Source organism: Seriola dumerili, unplaced genomic scaffold, assembly GCF_002260705.1.
Source record: "Seriola dumerili isolate Sdu_G_001 unplaced genomic scaffold, Sdu_1.0 BDQW01000025.1, whole genome shotgun sequence".
Taxonomy (NCBI): domain Eukaryota; kingdom Metazoa; phylum Chordata; class Actinopteri; order Carangiformes; family Carangidae; genus Seriola; species Seriola dumerili.
Window position 1 is genome coordinate 4,506,812 of NW_019174280.1, and position 22,798 is coordinate 4,529,609.

General features: G+C 41.1%; 1 protein-coding gene across 1 annotated transcript in view; it reads right to left on the reverse strand.

Annotated features, from left to right (window-relative positions):
* Positions 1–18,382: 18,382 nt before the first annotated feature.
* LOC111237872 (exostosin-1-like) overlaps positions 18,383–22,798 on the reverse strand; it is a 265,691-nt gene continuing 261,275 nt past the window's right edge. The window contains exon 12 of the mRNA XM_022767169.1: positions 18,383–19,377. Coding sequence (XP_022622890.1) covers positions 19,192–19,377 — 186 coding nt within the window. The 3' untranslated portion in view covers positions 18,383–19,191. The remainder of the gene's footprint in view (positions 19,378–22,798) is intronic.

Consider the following 22,798-nt stretch of genomic DNA (forward strand, 5'->3'; position numbering starts at 1 on the left):
CACAAACACGGCAACTCAGACGGAGCAACACATGTACATTTTGACTCTGTAATGGAAAATGTCAATCTCTGTCGATGGCAGGCTCTGGAAACACAGTGATTCCTTCCCTTCCACCCATCGCTCTCATTATAGGAAAATGTCACCTCATTTCCCAAGTACACGTTGCCTGATTAATTTCTGAAAAGGGGAACGAGAGGAGCGGAGATGGAGAGAGGTGGCATCTGTCCTGGAGACTGTTGGAGGTGTTGTTTCTTTGGGCATTTAGGTTTGTGTGGCATAAAGTGTGTGTGCTGTGTGTGTGTCCTCGGGGTACTACAAGGTGGCTGAGCCGGCTGACCCTGTTCAGTCTGTGGAAATATAACCCAAGAAGTTCCAGCAGGCTAAGCAGGGTGGCCCAGACATCCCTCTGCCCTGTCATCCTCTTGCTATCCCTGAGGAACCCCAGACTGATCCCAGACCAAATGAGCTATATAATCCTCCCAGTAAATTCTGAGTCCGTCTGGTCTTCTCCCAGCTGGATGTGCCTGGAATACTTTCAACTACCAGAAACTCAGCTCCACTCCCTCCAGATCCTTTTAGAAGGCTTACAGACACCCTGTCTGTAAGGGTTAAAGGGGCAGGTGTTTGTGCTTGCTGGAAGGTTCAACAGCATCTAACGTGTATAAAAGACTCCAAGATACGTATTGACTTGAGTCAACATGACCCTCCCAACCTGTAGTGAAGGAATTCACTTTTTTTTTTCGGAGCAATTATTTGAACCTAAAACTTAGCAGTGCTGACTTTTTCACCAACCACTTGGCACTTTTCTGAAAATCACCCCAAAGTGTGCAAAAAGTCACTGTAGAAAGTGAAAAGAACTGCATCATCAGTGAAGCTACAGATGCAATCTTGTGGGCACCAAACTGTCGGCTCTCTACACCTCTGATCCACCAAAAGGTCCTTTCTTCGAAAATAACAACTGGCACAACCTTGGCAGAGCCCACATCTGCTGAGAGTTTGTTTGAGTTACAACCATGAATACAGCGACAGGTCTCTCTCCGGCTGCTGTGTATACAGACTGAATGGCTTGTAGAAAAAGCCCCAGTCTGTACTGCAGCAGAATGCCCCACAAGGCACTTCAAAAGACCTGGTCCATTAGAGACGTGTAGGACAAACTGGCAATACCCCTGAAAGAGAGCTGACCCACTGTTCCATGACAGAACCTACAGGTAAAGCTAGATAAGACACAACCAAGATACAGACTATTGATGGATGGAAAATTGATTTTTTATTAATTCTACCAATTTAACAGAGCACCAGATTCCTATTAACAGGCTAACAGAGCAGTAAAGAGCCTGCAAGCTTAACAGAAGCTTGGTGTTCCTCCCTACTAATTAACATCAGGCTTAAAGTTTCTCTCCAGACATGTTTTAACTCAGCTGTGACAATTAATAATACTAATTGTTTAACATGGTTTTCCCTCATAAAAAGTGAAAAAAAATGGAAAACTGGAGCACATCTACGTTTACTTTACTTTACTTGACAGGTGAAAGAGCAGTGAGTGTCAATAAGATTAGCAGAGGAAACAGACTCAGCCACATGTTTGAACCTCAGTCAGACCCAGACTCGGGAGTTTTGAGGAGTTTATTGTGACCAAAGTCAGAAATGGTAAGCGTAGTTAATTGGTTATGTTGGTTGTTAGCTTGTAACTAGCAGTGGCTGCACAGATATGGTTTCGGTGACTGGTGAAGCAGCAGTGCGTATCAAGATGGTTAGGGATAGAGGATAACAGGTTTCAGGTTTATTTAGCCCCTGTCAGTGGTTTACCACAGTTCCAAGATGGAAATACTCAGTCGTTGCGTTGACTGATTATTTTGCTCATGATATGACTTGTATAATATAAAAAAAACACCATATGGATGTTAAAAAGGTTAAACACTTGATTTTCATTAGAGGGGCTAAAGACAGTGTATTTCACTGGTTCTGGTATTTAGTGAGTGATGTCCAGTGCACTGACTCAACATTGATTAATATTGATCTTCTCATCTAACTATTTGTAAGAAGGGAGTACAAAACATATTTCCTGCATTCCTTTAAATGGCGCTGCTACTAGTAACTGCTGGTGAGAAAAACAAGGCGTGAGGAGCGAGTAAAAAAAAAAAAAAAAAAGCCAGGGAAATAAAAAACAAAAAAAGACGATGGGAGACAAATGAGGTGGCGGCAAACAGGAGAGGCGGCGACAAGTGTTTTACAGCTGCTAAATAATTAGAATCAGATACAACAGTGGCATTCTCCCTCCCCGCCTGTCATAAAGTGGATAATGCAAACAAATGACCCTCAAATTGAAAACTACGGGACAACAATGAGAGTACCCTGTCTCATCAGAGTCACACACTCAAACACACAAACACACACACACACACACACACACACACACACACACACACACACACACACACACACACACACACACACACACACACACACACACACACACACCTTGGGGCGCCGAAGAGACACAGTTTACAATCCAAATTGTGCTGTGATGACAGTCCAATTCTTTTCAATTTAAATACTGATTAAATTCCCCAGTTGCTTTATGTTGTCACCCGACATGTATCTTTTGTGTGTGTGTGTGTCCGTGTGTGTTTGTGTGCATTCAATTGAATTACTGTACCTTCAATCAAAAAAAAAAAACTTCCCGCTGCCTAGTTTTGATTACCGATATTTCTTCCACACAGGACTTAGTGTGAGCAAGACTGAACATAACATTCATAGGTCTAATGCTGCTTTACTGATGTTAATGAGCATCATTTGCAGCTTCAATTGACCATAATACGGAGTAAAAAGAAATTCACATCCTCCAGACGTTAAGCATGAATGTGTGAAGAGCGACTGGAATAATTGCTCGTCTGCTATCGTGCTGTAAATCTGAGAGCGTTTCCCATTCTGCTGTCCAGGGACTACAGATGAAAAATTAAACTGAGGTAAAATGCAAATGAAAACAAATGAACAGAAGATCTGAGGAAGGGAGCGGGGATAAAGGAGGCAAGTCCCTGGATTTATTGTTGTTATTATATATTATATTGTAAAATACTACTTACCAGGAAAACTTAGATACGTTCCCAGATATTTTCTACAAGTGTATATTAAAAAGACAATTGTCTGAACTACAGCGGTTTATATTTTAAATTCTGAAAACAGATACTGTGCTTGCCAAAACAATCTTAAACAAGGTCATTTAGTAGCTGTACTGTCTTCCAGTCTTCCTGTGCCCAGATGCCATGGAGTAAACTAAAATAGAAAACGGCAAATAAAATGTCTGCTACTGTTTCCAAGGTAAAGCATTTTGTTCAACCTTCTGATACGACCCACAGTATCTCCTCTGTGGTTACTACAATAACGGTCATGGCTTGATTACGTTTAGGAAAAAAAATCTGTGATTTGGGTTCAAATAAGTACTTCTTCAACATTAGACAGTCTTTGTTGTCATGGTTACAATAATAACAACATGGTTAACTTTGTCGAACGTTCATGGATAATCGAAACGACATAAAGTGCTGGTTTCACATGGGAATCGAACACACCGTTCTCCTGTGTCATTTTCCTGTGTTTTGTTGAGCCATCCATCCACCACAACCTCCTCCTGACGTGGACTTTGTCTCTCTTTATACGTCACCGCACTTCTCCCTTTGCTCCTGTTTTCCTGACTGGGTTTTGTATTAAATATGTTTTATGTCAATAAGTAATTTTAAAGAAAGTTGCATTAGAAGTTGGCGGATTTGCTCTTGGAATAAGCAGTGCTGTGTCAACTAAAGGAGCAATGCTGTGATATGCTAATGTCAGGCTGTGATGGGGCAATAAGGAAAGGAAAAAAAAAAGTTTTGACCACAGAGCTGCTTTATGAAAACAGTAAACAACTTAAAGAATAAGTTAACTCAGACTGACTGCTCTCTCGGCTGATCACAGATGAAAGGAGGCTCCCGGTTGGAGTAAAGAAAGAAATTTAGAGGAGCTTTATTCATTTTGGTGGATTTTGATGGGATGACAGTGACAGTTCTCTTTGTTCTGTCATTCCTCTGCAGCCCTCTCTCCTCCCCTCTCTCTATCTGCTCAGTGGTGCAGGAGGTGTACAGAGAAATTGAAACACTGACAAAAGACGGGGAGATTTAAGATGAGTTTCCTGCGTGTGTGTGTGTGTGTGTGTGTGTGTGTGTGTGTGTGTGTGTGTGTGTGTGTGTGTGTGTGTGTCAGAGGTGAGGAGCATGGCTTATTTGCCACCTCCTTCTCTCTGTGTGACAGATGGGACTTTTACCTGCAATTTTTTCTGCTTAGCAGGAAATATGCCAAGACAGAGTTTTTATGTTGAGAGGGCAAGGCTGTCTTTTACAGAGCTCAACTGCTTTATGCACACACACACACATGCACACAGACACACAGACACACAGACACACACCATGCAGGAACAAGTCAGATGGAACTAAAGCAGAAGATTAAGATATTTTCAGTGGTTTCATTTGGTTTCTGCTGACATCATAGTTATCATGGCCTTTTTTGTGATAACATCTGTTTGATTAATATACATAAGCCAATATTCATATAAACATAATTACATTGATTTCAACCATTTTTTCTTACTATCAACAAATCCCGAAAACAACACCAAGACCAACAGTGTTAGTCACTTTCCAACATGCCAACACTATTTGTGGCTTTCAGACCCAGGCCCATTGGTTTCTACTGGGATTATAAACCTTTGAAGATGGTCCACAAATGTGCAAAGCAAACAAAAACACATTTTCTAAATGTAAATGAGTAATAAAGCATTTGCTGGGGAACTATTTTCAGCTGTGGATTGATACACATTTGGTGCTCTTGTGACAATTTACAGCAGCAGGACGATGTTTGTGGGATTTAGTCAAAATAAACTACAGAATGTGTTCATGGTAATGAGGGAATATATCCAGTGCAGCAGTGCTGCTAACTGATGTGTTTTTGGACAACAATGGCACCGAGGAATTACAATATATCACAATAATGTATCAGGCGTTGGCTACAAAGGCAATACGTGACAGTAAAGCAAAACAAACTATTATCATTTTATTAAAGAAGTCAGGAAATAATCAGCCTTTTTTCTATCATTCTGTGAGCAACAGTGATCTGATTTTATGCTGCACACGGCGTGAGTCTGCCAACAGCAGGGCTCAGTGAAAGGAGTTGGTTACCTGGCTGAGGCTGAAGTCGGAGGTGTACAGCCTGTCGCCTGCAGCTCTTCATCTAACAGCTCACTTCTTGTTCCATTGCTGCCTGCAATATTTCAAACTGATCCGCTGTCAAGAAAATGCCAAAAATGTCCATTTACCTTTTTTGTAGATGCATTTTTGTTCTAACCTCCCTGACAAACACATTGCATTTCCTGTGACTATTTCATAATAAAAGGCAACTAGATTTGCAACAGTGAAATGCTTTTAATGTGAAGCTGCAGCAGCAGGGAATGTTTGGTTTGCATAGAAGCAGAGACACCCAGATATTAGTACTGCAAATATATAAGTATTGACAGACTTTCATCAGAGGGCCATAAGCTCAATCACTATTCTGTTACCTCATTCAGTGACAGATAGTGACTTAAAGGTCCCATATTGTATGAAGTGATATTTCACTGTCTTTTTTGATAAAGTAGGTCTAGGTTCTATATTAATACTGTGAAAGTATCAAAGCCTCAGTCCACAGAGAAATGCACACAGCCTGTATTCAGAAACTGAGGCTTAAAACCAGCCGTCAGGACTTCTGTCACGGCTCTCAGCCATGCCCCGAGCCCCGCCCACCTGGACCCATCATCCAACCTTGCAGGATTTGATTTTACTCCAAATGTTTACCTGAAATCTGCTATAGTTTCATAGGATCACTCAGAAAACATTCGGCCAATTAGAAGAGAGGCTCAGAGCCTCCTCTCTTCTGATTGGCTCACTGACCTGTTGTTACTAGAGCTCCAGAGAGAAGCCTGAGAGAGGAGATGTAAAACTACAGTGAGATGTTTTTTGGTGCTTAAAACAACAAAGATATATTCTTATAGATATTAAAACTTAAAATAAAACACCAGATAAATGTAAAACATGGGACCTTTAACAGATATTTTTTCAAATGAATCAAATGAAATCTTCATTTAAATCTAAATAAATGCAGTAAACTATAAAGGGAGTGATACAGCTACTCACCCTGTCATTAGAGAGCAACCAATCAGACCAGGTCCTCTGGGTGCCTGCAGTGAAAAAATATCCAGCCTTGTTATGGGAGGTTTGTTATAATATGTAATCAAACAAACTGCATCCATGAAAGGCCTTTTTCACAGCAGACATTTTGACTTCAAGCAAGCACACAGGTGTTACTGATAGCAATAATTAAAGTTCCCGGTGAGCCATGACAGTGTGAGCTTTACCTACTGTGACATGTCAAAATGTCCTCTGTGAAAACGACCAATATCAGGCAGGAAAAACATGATGTAAAAACCCTGATGTAACAATTGACCATGTTTGCATGCTGCTTCCTAACTACTTTAATATCTGGTATATAATTTTTTTTTTAAACCATCAATGCATGGGGTCCAGAAGCCTCATACAAGCAAGTATTAATCTCAAAATTTCATCACACCCGTGTGCTCGCTGCCTCGCTTGTGAAAAGAGGCGGTCTGCTCTTCAGAGACATTTAAATTGGCACAAGTTCAGGCCTTAATGGAAACATTGACACTGTCAGGAGCTGTAATCTACAGCCTGTGAGTGTGTGTGTGTGTGTGTGTGTGTGTGTGTCAGCGCCTATTGAGAAGTCAGGTGTCTTTGTAGGCCATAAAAAAGGTAAATGTCACCTTCCCGTTGGGGTTGCTGTTCTCAGACTGTCGTTGCTCTAAAGACGGAGTGCTGACAGTGTAAGTATCTGTAAAGGTTGAAAAGGTAAGTCTGTTCTCTTTGTCTCTCTTTATCTCTTCACCTCTGGTTCCTTCTTCCTCTTGTATGTCACCAACCCTCTTACTCATTCTGACCTTGTTGCCAACTCACAACCTCTTTAAAGCATTTTAAAGACCAGATTCACTTCCTGTGGACTATTTCCAGGGATTCGTATAAATATTTACAAGCAGGAGGACAAACAGCGACTGGTCGTGAGGTCTTTTTCAGGTAAAGACATTTACATTCACCTGAAAGTCACATCAATGAGTAAACAACCGAGCAGAATATTTCTGTTCACCTGTGGGGCCTCAGCTGCAGATGAAACAGCCTGCCCACCAGCTTCCACCACCAGCTACACTCTCTGAATAAGTAATGTTCACTTCTAATACAAAGGGAAGGAATAATCATCCTGATAGTGGTTCGCCTGTGAAGTCTGAGGAGGCACCAGAAATGAAAAATAACGCTACATTGGAGTGAGCCTTGTTGATGGGTATGAGTCTGCAGGATGCAGTATTTCAAGTTCGATTTTGAATTATGTTTATTTGAGTTATCAAATATTAAAACTGTAAACTGGCCACAAGGGCCTTTACACAGAATATGGTTGACGGATAATATGATTACCTGATACTCACCTGTGCAGGTGCTGATTAAGTGACGTGATCCTGCTGTGTTCGCTCAGTCTAGTCTAACCCTAACCCTAACCCTAACCCTAACCCTAACCCTCAGTCTAAATAGGTCTGCGATTTGTTGGCTGCCGGGTTGGATGATGGAGAGCAACAGTTTTCCAATGAAGTTTAATCACGTTAAAATCCTGTTTTGAGTGTTATCATTTCACTTGGAAAGTCAACCGGAGTACATTATTTAATAAATGTAGTTTCAGTTATTGAAAATATTATGCCTCCTTGCATGCTTTATAAATGTGTGTGTTGGTTACATCAACTTCACCATGCTTCAGAAACTGGCTGCATGAACTGAGTGATGTAATCATTTAAAAGGTCAACATAAATATATCTGGACTCTAACTTACCTACTTAAATCTTATTTATATTTCTATGTATGTGTATGTCTAGTTGGGTTTGGGGGTATGGATCTTTGTGTGGTTTATATGCTGACGTGGTGATGCGTCAATAAAAAGAAAAAACTCACATTGGAGTCAGCCAGAAATTAGTTTTCGCATAGTTTGTAAATGAGAATTAAGAAGGGATCTCCCTGTACATGAAAACATTTCTCCTTACATAGGAAAAGTAGACACTTGATGCACAAAAAAGTGAGAGAAATTCCTTTTTTACCACCGAAAAAACAATCAAACAAAGACAGCACACCTACAAAATTTGATTGAGGTATGTGCTGTCCTGAAAGTGTGGGTTTTTTTCACTAAATAATACCTTTTTTGTCATCTTGACTAAATTCTTCAGAATGGTGACCTTTTTCTACTCAACTTGACTGATTAAATAAAATATTTGAACTTAGTTTTTCTGCCATTTTCTGCTTTTATTTGATAGAATCAACAGAGACAGAGGAAATTCAGGGAGAGTTAGAGAATGACATGCAGTAGATGGTCCAGCGGGGCAGGAGTCAAACTGGGTGAGCTGCTGCTCAGGGCATATGAGCCCATGTGGTGTGCGCGCTAACCATTCAGCTGTCAGGTCTCCCCTAATATTTTAATCAAATCTATGACGATATTTAAGGATGCAAACGGCAGCTATAAGTTGAATCATTTATGATGACGGATATTTGCTAATGCTCTATTTACATTTTCCTAATTTCCCAAAAGCAAATTTCCTGGAACAAATGATCAGTTTCTAATTATAGGGAAAATTTAGATGGGGCTAAATTGGTTCATTTCCAATTAATCAATTTTGTTTGATTGCTGCAAACTGAAGTCTCTTAATGATTGCACAGCAGGTCTACTGAGCATGCGATATGTGAAATAGATACAATACAATTCCACAAAGACCGAGAATAAAGTTTGTAATGATAAATGAACAATAAATCACTATCGATCCATTCTATTTGCTCTATATTACTTCTAAATTACACAGTTCTTTCCAGGTAATGGACAATAACTGGGAAATGACACACACATAAATGTGTTAATGATTCATTCCTTGGCTTTATACAAAAATTACACATATTTTGGATAGACTCCACAGGGTGGCCGCGTCAATTAGCTGTAAAATATAGTTCAATTACCGTCAGCGCATACTCTCTCTATCTCACACGTTTGTTAAACATGTCACCCTCTAGCTGTGCGTCAGACCTTTCTGCCTCAGTAACTGTAACTCAGTCTCGCCTGCAGCTGCAGAACAGTCACAACAGATATTTTTACTCACAGCTGACTTTAGCTGATACTCTCTGATTGAGGTCTGTGCAATGGCAACTCGTGGCTTTGTTTTATTTCAGAATGATAGCTCAGTATCGTCATTTTTTAGGTATGATTGACTGTTGTACAAAATCGCTGCAAGTATACAAGTAAAAGTAATGAATGTATTTGTTTCTAGTAAATTCAGTGTAGAACTTAATCATGCTTAATAATGATAGAAATGTACACTTGGATTGGCATTTTTGTCTATCTACATGATGAGCCACAGAGCAGAGACAGTACATTCATCTCTCCGCTCAGTGAGAAACATTAATGTTAATAGAAACTCTCATTTCATAACCTGCCGACGCTTCAGTCGTCTCAACCACATCATCAGAGTCTATTTATGGTTTTTCCACGCCGTGAATCGCTCTTAACTTCTGAAAAGCACCTGAACTGGCGCCGTTCCAAAATAATAACGTTTAATTATCAGGTGTGTTCACTCCCAAGTCTCAGTGAATTTACTCCTGGTTTGTCTCTCTTTTGTTTTTGTCCATGTCTTTGTCTCTCTCGCTCTCTCAATCAGGAGAATGGCCCCCTTGCTGGGTAGAAAGCAATTACAAAGTGTGCAGATCATTTCATTTACACTTGTTACACACACACACACACACGCACGCACACACACAAACACACAGAGAGGCCAGATTGTTTCAGTGGTGTTGATTTGTTTTTTCTTATTTTAGAATTCTACTTCCTCCCTCTCCGGATCCACATCTCATTTCCTGACACTTAGCCCCCCAGGAACCTTGTGTACACATGTCCATTTGTCTGTGAGTGTGTGTGTATGTGTGTGTGAGTGTGTGTATGTGTGCGCGCCTGCCTCTGACTGGCCTTGTTTTACTTCATTCATGGGGTCTGAAAAGCGGGAGCCTGCTGTGCTTGTGGCGTCCGAGAGCTTTGTGGGAACCAAAAAATGCTGGACCCTACACGTTTTGTTGTTTTGGGGTTAGAGTTAGCGTTAGCGTTAGCCATTTAGTTGTTAAGGTTAGAGTTAGGGGCTTAGAAATGCGTTATTTCAACGATGGGTCTCTACAAAGATGGAGAGACAAGGGTGTGTGTGTGACCAGGATATTGTCAGTCCTCTCTCAAAGCAAAATTCATATTGAAATGTTTCGTATTTTGAATTTCTTTAAGTATTTCCCAATGACTGCACAATAAAGGCATATCATTATAGACACAAAAGCAAACAGCTCGATAAATGCACAGAACAATATAAGTTTGTGCTGCAATAACTTTGCTATCCTTCCTTTACATAGGTCAGCTCAACTTCACACCGACAGATCCTCAGTAAAATCATTTGAATTAAAAAATATTAGACAAATGACCACTACACTTTCCGTCTTCATGCATTTGCTCCTCCAACCTTGCTCTTCTTCTGTGGTCTTAATGGCAGATTAGGCACCATTACCGCCACCTACAGTGCGAAATCATTCCATATAATGGGTCTGGCTCTCTGACTCTCTCTCTCTCTCTCTCACTCTGACTTCCTCCCTAACTTTTTCTTTTGCGTCGGTATAATATTTTGCTATTTTGCCATTGCTATTGAGAGAGGGGACAGTCACTAGTCACAAGTTGTCTTTTGTCAGGCAAACAGACAGAGGCCATTTTTAGCATCTGAACAAATGACCAGTGCTGTGGTTTGTCTGCCGAGAACAGCGTCTGTACATGTTCCGTCGCTGCACTGCTCCATTTAAAATCCATTTCCCCCATCTTCCTTTTTCCCTCTTCTTCCTCTCTTTTCACTTCCTTCATAATAGGATTCATAGATCCAGAGACATGTCCTATTCAATTCAGACAATGGGGAACTCTCAACACCCACCAGGAAGAAATAAGGACTCTGAAGCAAATAGGAGTTTCGGACTCCCTGTCAGCATCTGTGTGTGTGTGTCTGTGTGTGTGTGTTAGGTATCTCACAGGGGTGTGTGCTTGAAAAGCCAAGTCACTGCTGCAAACTATTGAAACACACACACACACACACACACACACACACACACACACACACACACACACACACACACACACACACACACACACACACACACACACACACACACACACACACACAAAGACACACAGTTCAGCCCCAGTACCCTATGATATCATCACGGGTGACTGCCCAATATGACAAATGTGAGGAGACAGGCTATAATGAGAAACATTGTTGAAAGAGAGGAAAAGATGGACGGAGGAATGTGTGTTTGTGTGTGTGTGTGCGTGTGTGTGTGTGTGTGTGTAAAAAAGAGAAAAAAGCACAAGTAGGAAAATAGAAAGTAGGAAAAGAATTACAGGATGAGAAAGTCCCTTACAAATACAAGTGATGGGCTCCTCCTAATGACTTTCTCTTCCCCTCATCTTCTCCCCATGTGCTCATATCAACCCTGTAACTCACCAGAACTAATATCTAGACGACTCAGAGAGAAGGTAAGGAGTATTTCTGGGCCCCCTGACTTCCAATTATAAGTCCATTTGGTCATGGATATTTGAGGAGCGAGAGCAGAGAGAGAGAGAGAGAGAGAGAGAGAGAGAGAGAGAGAGAGAGAGAGAGGGAGAGAGAGGGAGGGAGAGAGAGGGAGGGAGGGAGAGATTTGAATATTTGGATATTCTCCGAGTTCGCTCCTTTCTCCATCATCGCTTGCCACCAATCAATTTCCCATTCCATAACCTTGGAAACTGTTTAGGGTCACGGCGAATCAATGAGTGCTCTCTCATGAAAAACTGAATAATTATCCAAACTCCATGAATCAGAGAGATTGAGGTTGGGTATGATTTATTCATGCGTTTGTTATTTTATTGAGGCAGCGCTGCATAATAGAGCCGTAACGAATGAGATGGATGCTGACGGCTTTAAAAAAATAAAGAGAGTGAGTGAGAGATGAAAGGAGAGGAGAGGCCGCCTGTCAGGATTGATTGAGTCCAATGGACTGATGGGAATGGATGGATGTTCTGTTTTCCGTCTCCCTCTGTACTACAGAGACATGTGACGGAGAAGCCATGAGTCACCCAAGACACTCATTTATTACATCTGCTCTGCTTTAGTTTGTTTATTTTTGATTTGTTTTTTGTTTTTTTTGTTGTTTTTTGTATTTGAATGTCAGCTGTTAATCTCATAGAAGCCATTTAAAAAAAAAAAAATCACAGTGAAGTAAAAACAAAGCAAATGTTAAAGTCAAGAGTCACCTGTTACAAAACCACTTAAGTGAACAGTTTAAATAAATTATAGTCATGTTCATAATGGTTCACCAAACTGATCATTGAGAGAGTCTTTTATTTTGAAGGTTATGGCAGTACTGGGGTTGAATATTGTCTTGTGGATGTTAAACTTTTATTACCATTACTTCCTCGATTACCTCAACTGCCCACCATCACTTAACATTGATTTTGAAAAACAGAACATGAGATAATTAATCAGAAAACAGTCTGCATTTAATTTTTTTGTTGTCAATCTTATAACAAAGTAATCAACACAATTCCTGATCTTTAGTTTCCTCGGAGTTGAAGGAGAAACCTGGAGGGGTCAATTTCTTACAAACAAATTTAAATAGAGATTTCTCATAGATTCTTGTCGGTATATTATTGATACAGTTAATACAGGTGATTCCATCAAGAATATACATATTGTGCTTTTTCTGCTCAAAATGAGCTTGTGTGTGAGTTCAGCTGAATTCTGTGGGTGCTCTGTAACTGATGTGACAGGTAAGACTCCAATTTCTCTATTTCTCTGGACTCTTTGTCTTTCCAGCAGAGACACAGAGAGTCTGGCAGGAGCTACTTGTGGCTGGCTAACTCAGACTAGCCCAGACTGTAGCCTTGGCCTATTTACATGGGTCGCATCTGCGGTCATAAATTCCAACAGCAGAGTTTTTAATCAAATAAATACTTATACTACTTCCTGTCCTGTGCACCTGTAGGCTTCCTTTCACATCAACATGAGTTGTCATTTTATTGCTAGGTGTGCCAGTACATGTATCTGTGTTTGTTTTTAACGGATACAAACAATAGGTGACCTGCCATTGTTGTCACTGTATGTTGCCATGTTGAGTATGTGACTTCCCTTGTTGTGATTGGCTGAACCTGTATAATTGCAGGCTAAAACATGAGCTCAGAGCCAATAAAATAAATGCTAAAATGAATGAAGAAATTTCACCTCGTATTGTTACACTCAGTGAAACAGGAGGTTTCTACATGATGTGAATTAATTGCTCTGTAATTCACTCCCTCCATGTAAAAAGACCTTGACAACAGCCCCTTACATATGCTCTAATACGGTTGACCCAGCAGTGAAACAAAACTACCGATCGTTTTGTCGGAGACGTCTTCATGGATCCCTGGGGATATCCAGATTTTACTGTTTTACGTCACTTAAAAGCCTTCTGTGCCTTTAACTCCCCCCTCTGTCAGATTTATTTTTTCATGTGTCTTTGTGCTGCTTGGCTTCCACTGACATCAGCAGGAACATGGATCCATGTTCACTGTCCAATAAGTACAAACGGGGAGAAGTGAAGCGGTTTAGTTTCCTCCTGAGGGAACCCATGGATGATCACATCCAATGACTAACACTGACCTATATTGATCACAGTGGAGACAAGATCCTTTAGCATGCTCTTACAGGGAGGAGGGCTTTGTGTGTGTGTGTGTGTGTGTGTGTGTGTGCGCGTTGCCCTGAAAAGATAAAAAAGTCAGTGTCTGCTGCCGACAAACAGTCTGTAAGATATTATTATGGTCTGTTCTCCCTCTTGACAGCTCTTTACAGACAGGACACCGTTACTCTGTACTTCCCTGACTCGCATCATGTTCAGATGGGACGGAGGCACACAAAAGGGGGATAATAGAAGGTATGAACGTGCTGGAGTCGCTGCTATTTGAGCCTGATTTGTGCACCTTTATTGGCTCATTACCACCACACACACACACAAACTTGCAAAAGTGACTTACCTGCAGAGAGTTTCTGCCCTTGAGGGGAAACCCAAGCATCAAAATTCAAACTCCGAACTCACTGCGGATCAAACAGAAACGCCATTAGGCCATTAGCTCAAATCTAATTCAGAGTCAGTCAAAATGAAAACGTATGAAAACCATGCTGGATACAAAAACAGAGACATTCAGCTCTGATTGGCTCTGTGGGAAGGCAGTGCTCAAAGTTAACCACCACAGCGGACTCAAGATGCAGCCTCCCTCCCTCTCTCCATCCCCGCGACACTGCTTAAAGCAAACCTCACATTTTCAGTGTTTTGTTTTTAACCATGACGACGTCTCATCTCATTTTAGCTTGAACATGCCAATTTCACAATTTTAAAACATGCTTTCAAACCAAGACGCTGCAGAGTGACAGGACAGGGGAGGCGAATGCTCAGTGACTGATCAACAGTCTAAACTCAATCTCATGCTATGTCCATGCTACTAAGTTTGCGTTTTAAAACGCATCTCCCTTGCTACGTTTTCGCCTCCCTTCCACACTACTCCAGAGTTTTTGAGCACTGAAAACTGAGACTTTTGGAAACGCTGCTGGCCCCGTTTAAGATTGAAAACTCCGGGGTTGCATTTGTAGTCGGGACAGGCGGAAACGGAGACCTTTGGAAAGTATGACGTGGACACTCACGGTCACTACCTGACTGGGTCTTATCAGCCTCCACGACAAGTGGTGAAAGCAACATGGAAAACGAATTAGAAGAAGCAAAACAAGAGTTAACACTGGTGTTGCTTTCCACCTCTTGAGACAGCTCTTGGCCAGTAAAGGAATGAAGTTTGATGCCGAACTTCCAACATTTCCTCTAGACTGGTAAGTAAACGGCTGTTAATGCTAATGTTTGCTACGTAGCAAGAGCAAAAACTTACATGAAGCACCTTTTATCCCCCATAAAGCCCTTTGCAGTTGTGAGACTGACCAAAATGTCCTCACAACAATGGTTTCAAACCAAAATTTGTCCACACAACCATAGAAAGACATACAGACACAGATTCTCTCTCTCTCTCACAGGCACACGCACACACACACACACACACACACACACACACACACATTATTTTACACGCTGAGGAACCATAATAATGCATCATAAGAGCAAAAGGAGAATTCCCTAAAGCAAACTGAAATGAAAGCCATTGTAGCCGGCACTAAATCATCTGTTGGCTCTGGTATTTTGCCAGACTGTAGAAAAGGAGGGTGTACAGGGAGAAAAGACTTTCATGTTTAATGGAAAAATGGTCCATTCTTGTCTCATACTGTGACAGCTTTGAATGGTATCACTTTATTTTGACGGGCGACTCTTAAATCTCAACAATGTATGTGCTGATGTTCAACAAGCCGAGCGCCAGCACAAAATCTGTCCACGTACATCCACTGATTCCAGTGGGATTTATTTCCAGGCATCTTAGCTGAATGATATTTAAACTTTCTCACCTGTTTTGTCCCTCTGCCGTCATCACGGTCTGTGCCTCTTCTCCACCAGGATCAAGGGCCCGACTACTGCTCAATAAATTGATCTAAATAACACAAAATAAGCACAGAAATCTCTAAATAAAAACATCTACTGTCTTGTTCTACTTACAAAACCAGCAAGACAGAAGAAAATCATTCTGTATGCAATCAAAAAAAATTAAAAATGTACACATGTATGTACAGTTGTATTCTGTAGACTACAGGGTAGACCTGCACTTTGAAGAAGCAAAAACAAGCTCCAAGCAACAAAATTTCTTTAGATATTTGGGCTCATTTTCTGTGGCTTCTGAAGGCATGCATGGCATGGTAAAAAAAAAAAACCCTATTAATACATTAGTTGTATTCTTATTCTGTACTATCAAATCAACAGTTGACATTTCTAGTTTTGATGTCAATGTTTGGTTTGTGTGAAGGAATTCAGCATCCCTTGGTGTGTTAACTCTTAAGAGATTGTAGATCCTGGTTTGAAGACACGTCATATCAAAAGAGAGAAAGCTGTGATAACCTTCAGATGATGAAGAGATCCCCGTTATCGGTTCCGAGAGACGAGAGGGAACGAGGGAGAAAACCTGAAAGGAAAAGAGGGCGGGTTAGATGACACAACGGTACACAAGGAAAACTAGAAAGTAAGATCAGGTGATTATAATTATTGTCTTTGAGAGGAGGGAGGAGAGGAAAGGTGAGAGGAGGAAAATCAATGAAAGATAGATGAAGGGAAGGACAAATGAAGAGTGACAGAAGTGTCGAGGGAGCCTCGTGGAGAGGTGGGTTGACTGGCTCCTGTATGGCCATGGGAGCAGCCCTCCGTACTGCACATAAAAAGGCTGTCTGTGTGTGTGTGTGTGTGTGTGTAATTTACAGTATGTTTATGGATTCTACTCATCATGGCTGGAATTCGATTACATTTTCCTCCAGGTAAATTGACTGAACTGCATGAACTTTTCTGGCTGCAAATTACTTTGACTTGTGGCTACGGAGCAGCACTGCTATAATTAGGGATTAAATGGCTTGTTCGCACCTCAACAGTGGCTGCTGAGGTATTGGAGATGTTACACAAGACTGCTTTTTTTTTAAAAAAAAAATGTATTTATTTATTTATTTATTTTAAACGGTGAGGCCAGCACTTCACTACAAAATGCAAATTGTGGATTTCTCATTCACAGTTTCATCATTTTAGCCTGAGCTACAGATCAAAACCAGATAGACCATAGTTAAGACGGTCATGATCAAAAGATATATCAAGTGAAGGGAAAGTGGTATAAAGAAATCTGTTTGAAGTAGAGTTGTAAACATTTCTAAGAATTTATTTTCCTTTGTTGTTTAAGATAAGACTGGAACAAGACATCGTTAGCGGTTGCTCTGCTTGTGCTTGATGTTTTAAATCGTCCAGTCCAGGATTTTCACACTGACATAAACCCGTAGTGTTAAAACTTGTTCAACAAAGAGCTAAGGAAAGTACAACAAAATACATTGTATGCCATATATGTCCACCAATTTTATCACGTCTGGTGCTACACATTCTTGATATATAGTATAAGCTTCACATGAGTATCTTCTCTGACCAAAAAATACTCACCCATCATTGCATGGAGCATCCTGGAGTCAGTTCTTTGCAGCGCATCCTCCAGCCATAGTTGTACATACAATGGTATTGTTCATGGGTGGGAAGCAGGAAAAGGATCTTGACTTGGTAACCTGCACTAGCAACTCCGACTGGTTGAATACTGGTAAAAACATTGGTGAACAGCAGAGCAAATAAAAAAAAAAAAAAAAAAAAAAAAATGTTTTTAAAAACTGATAGCATACAAGCTAAACCGGGGGCTGGGTATCAAACTTCCATACTGTTATGGACCAACTGAATTGGTTTGATACTATCGAGGAACGAAAAAAAAAAAGCATATCTCATCAGTGTCAGTGAGCCAATAAGCATGCAGCATTCTTGGTACAACATTTAATAATGATTGGTGGATGGCTGTTTACTAACACGAACACGTTTGAGTGTGTGGAGAGCCCAAGCTTAAAAATAAAGCTAAATTAAAACAAAAATTTTTACCGTGATGTGTATTGCAATTTTCTTGAATAGGTAGGTTTTTCTCTATGTGAATAAATACAGGTGGGCTGAAATGCACCTATCGTTACATCCGCCATTTTGTCAGATATGCAAGAGTAGCAGAGTATTAACAGAAATCTTTTATTTACTCCTCTCGTGCCCTTGTTGGAGCATTATCTGTAGGGGCAGTTTGACAGTTGGACTGTACTTTTGCAAATCCAGTTTTCTTTTAATCAATTTTTAAAAATACTTTTGGTCTAACTGTTGCTCATGGAATCTTATCCTTTCTTTCATTTATAATCACTATCATTGAATTTTGTTGCCCTGTAAAATTTGCCTTCAGTGAAGACTTCAAAAGCTAACTCTCATCTTCATCCGTGTTTAGCCCGCTGCGTCGCTGTGAGAGGAGTCAGTGTTTACACAGAGGAATCAATACAGCGAGACAAAAATGCCACTGATTTGATTCTTTGATCGTTAAATGATGAAAACAACAAAGAAAACATTACACCAGAAAAAAAAAAAAAAAAAGGACACGAGTAAGTAAAAATTCAAACTGGAAGCAGGAGAAATAAGACAACAAAGTGAGGAAGAAACATAGCTGAGACCTGGCCTTTTGTCTTATAACATTACATAACTTTATTTTTTCATTTGCTTCATACAGACAGGAACTGCAGCTGAAAATCTACAATAGTATACAAGAGGCAAACTGCCATTGTCTCTGGCTGTTTTGGGGTAGCAGCTGTCATCTGGCCCGACCCAGAAGCTACACTTTGTCCCATTTGTCCATAATGAGTCTGTTCTGTACATACACAACCACTTCCTTTGACTTTGGACTTTATGAATACAACTGATAAATCATAAATCTCTTGAGCCAACAATATACTGTATACTCCTCTACTGCCAACAGGCCAATATCCATGATAAACATATCTCTTATATATATTTTTTTAATTCAAAGACAATATATTTTTCAGGTCCTTGTACAGCTGTTGTTTTCAAACCATGCAACACATACTGAATGTCTGTGGTCAGGACCGCCTTGAATGTGTTCAGGTCTTTGCATGTGTATCCATGCATTCATATTTATGTGTACTGTCACAGATGGCGGGTATGCACAGTTTCTGGCTGTTATCAACCACGCATACTCAATCAGCGCTTTTTTTTTTTTCTCTCCATAGAAATGCGCAGTTAAATGCCACCTCCGTGCTTCATCATTTTTATGTCCGATGCGTGTGTGTGAGTTTTCCTTTATAGTCTCACAAATGTTTGCATTCAGTGTGTGTGTGTATTCTTGTCATGACCTCTCCAACAGGAAACACAAGAACACCCCTCCCCCCACACACACACACACACACACACACGCACTTTGCCAGCCTCTCTTACTTCCTCTCTCCTGCTCAGTGGTTTGGCGTTCATCCTTGTGCATTCACAGCCTCTCGATGTCCCTGTATTTCTTCCTCAGGATGGAAACCTGGTCCCTGAACAACACAGGGTCCAACCTCATCTGGGAGTGCACCAGGGGCATGAAACCCAGCCAGTGGCTGAAGGCGTTCATGCAGGTCTGACGCTGGGCGAAGTGGTCCGGGTCGGCCCACCGAGAGGCCTTGGAGCCCTTGATTTAGAGAGACAGAGATGGAAAACACGGAGAAGGAGAGGGTGAATGTGTCAGAGCGAGTGAGGAAACAGTCAACACAGCTCTGTAGCAGGTAATAATATAATAACAAGAGGATGCTGACAATAATCCTGACTGTGTAACAAATCTCTCTGATAACAGCAATCAAACTTTATAAGGTTATTTAACTCATGCATGTCAGAATATTGTATGTCAGACCCATCAACTCAAAGTAATCTTACAGTAAAAAAAGTCAGCTTTTATTTAAAGTGCCAAACAAAATGAATAAAAATAAAAATAAGGAACTCAATCATATATAAACGCATGATAAAGGCTCGGTCACAGCAGATAGAATCAGCACATCTTCACAAAATATTTACCTCTACAGGCTTGGTGACGGAGGGACAACAAACAGGACTGGTTTGTGAGCTGGTGAGCTAACTGCTAACACTGGACATGCTAGCAGTAGTCAATCATTAGCTATAGCTCCCAGAGCTTCTTTCTATCTTCTTTATACTGGGTCATTAAATCCCCCCTGGCATTTTGTTCTCTGTATTGTACATCATGTCATTTAATAAAGAGTTACTAAAAGGGAAATAACTGTCTGAGCCAACAAGCTTGTGAACTGGTTGCTAACTCTCAGTTGCGGCTGCTGAGCTCTAAAAGATCTGGACCCTGGTTTCTCTGTCAAACATCCCTTTCCTTTGGAACTACTTTTTTCAGCTCAGAACTTTTAAATGCCTTCTGTAAGTACTGACGTCTTACTTGCTTTTAATGTCTTTAATTTTACATAATTGGTTTTAACCGTAGACTGTATATAAAAAAGGTTTTTAACATGTTAAAAGTTTATTATTTTTATTATTACCATATTACTACGTACAAGCGCACCTACGCGTTGCTCTGTCTGACTCAAATAGGCTAGTTGATCTGTGGAGTAATACAGCGCACGGCGTAGGTGTGCTTGTGTGTAATAATACGGTAGTTCAGCGGTTCACAAACCGTTGTTCCAAAGTATAGTGCTGTTTCACGGCAAGACAAAGCAGTGAAAATATTCACAATAAAGTCTACCTACACTTGAAGTGACATTAGTTCTTTTTCTGTGGGTATCTTTTTAAGTGGATAAAACAGGTTTTTGTTGATGGCCCCGTCCACAGCAGCACATCTTCTATTGCCTATTTTAATCATCCATACCCTTCATAAAGACTTATTGCCTGAATATATATTGCCTATGACATATGCCTACTTATCAGCCACTAACAAGGCTGGGGATTTTCAGCATCCCAGGTGGTGAGGCAAAGGTGTCCCTCCTGATGTCAGTGTGATGGTGCTTGCTGTTGAAGCTCCTCCTTATCGTGGACAGCTTGTCAGGACATGGACAGGAAGTGCTGCTCATAGTAAAACATGTTCCTCACTATTTGTTTTCACCACCTGCTCCTCCGGAAGAATCCGGGTTCATCATACTGACAGAGCTGGTCGACCCGACCAGCTGGTTCACTCAGTGGGAATCCCCCCGCGTAGCTGCTGACACTCCAGCAAACAGCAGCACCGACAGTCAGACACACAAACAAAGTCTCTTGACATGTCGTTAGGAAGTACAGCTTATGTTCCCCCATTTTTGGCTCTTAACTAGAGGGTTGACTCACTCTGTCACTATGCAAGAGAGTTTTGCAGAGCAAGAAACAGGTTGCAACTGACTACAACTTGTGTGCTTGGTTTGAAGGTTTTGCATGTTTCGTTTCCCAGCCATTTTTTAGAAACAGACAGACTTTGGTGAGATTTTTATGAGCAGCGACTGCTTTGTTGTAGACATTTAGCTTTAAGTGCTCCACCTGGCATAAACACAATAAGTCCAATTTATAAAATGAGACCACTGCACCTAATACAGTGGCTGCTGCATGTAGTATGTTATCCAGTGTAACAACAGGGGATCCATCTGCATCTTTATGAGCTTTTTCCCCCAGTCTGGATGAGCCTGATTATGTTGCAAAACTGCACACACTTGACTTTCATTATTTCTCCAGTGTTATCCAAGTGGGATCAAAGAAAAAAAAAAAAAAAAAATACTGCTTTGGTTCCAATAAGTCACAGAGATAACAGACGTCTCTGCTGTCACTGGAAAGATGCAGCCGTTGTGTGTTGTTCCCTTCGACAGCTGAAGTATTTCAAGCCTCTTCAAAAGCTACTGGACAACTATCATCTCCTGCTGCTCTGCCTGCGTCCTCACCTGGTTATCTGGAGATGGACAACTGAGGGGGGTGGCGAGGGATGAGGGCTAGGCCCCCGGGTGGCTGCAGGGAGATGAATTGAAGAGGGATGGATGGGGGGGGGGCATATGAGGGCAAGGTGGAGGGCATACTGTGGCATGGGGGCGTGGAGTCAGAGCAGATTCATCCTGTGTGCTGCAGGAGGGAGGCAGCGGGGGGGGCACTTGGGGTCAGGTAGAATAATGAAGCTCAAAATCAAGTCGAAGAAATTGCTTGGCACTTTGAATGAAACATCTCTTCTCTTAAATATAAAATGAGTGGTTATATCACAATAAAAAAAATATACATAAGTCACGACTTCTGTTACTTCATCAAAACTTTATTTCAATGGTCAAAGTTTCCCTAAAGTTCCTGCTCCACGTTAAATGCCTATCTGCTTATGCTTGAAGCGGAGTAACAAATCAGGGGTGAGAGATGAGGAGGGGGAGGAGGAGGAGGAGGGAAAAGAGAGACACTCAAAAAGAAAAAAAAAAAAAAAAGAGAGAGAACGAGCGAGGGAAGGAGGGAGTAAATCTTGGTTTGCCATGCTGCCTTCACAATTAAGACATTAATCACTGAGTCCATACTGCCGAGTCATCGTCCTGCCTGTGGTCAGGCCATCAATCAGAACCTGACACAGGGCTGGCCACAAGAAGCACACACACTTTCACACACACACACACACACACACACAACATTCACATATAGGGATCTCCCAAAGAGAAGGTCAGGGCTGTGTATTGCCTAAAGCTTCTCCACTGTCGCTTCTCCAACAGTGAGGCTCATCTTCTTTTCCATTTATAAAAAAAAGGGGAGCCAGGAAATTCATCTATTATCTCTACACGCTTCACACCACTGAAGAACCACTGTCTCTTAAAAGGTGAAGCACAAATGAAGCAACATTTTGATCATTTTGTTTGTATCTTGCGCTCTGGTAGCTCCAGGACAGGGACATTGGTGATGCACACGGTTCCTCACACTGATCAGCAGCTGTACCGAGAAATGAAAATGTGCCAACAAAATGCGGCGGGGAAGAAGAAGAAGAACTGTTCAGAAAAGTCAGCTTTGCAAATGTTCTATGGGGAATGAACTGCTTTCGACATGTTTGTTAGATCTCACTGACTTATTGCATTTTGTAAAGAAACATTAAACTCCCCAGGGGACCTTAAAGAGAAGGC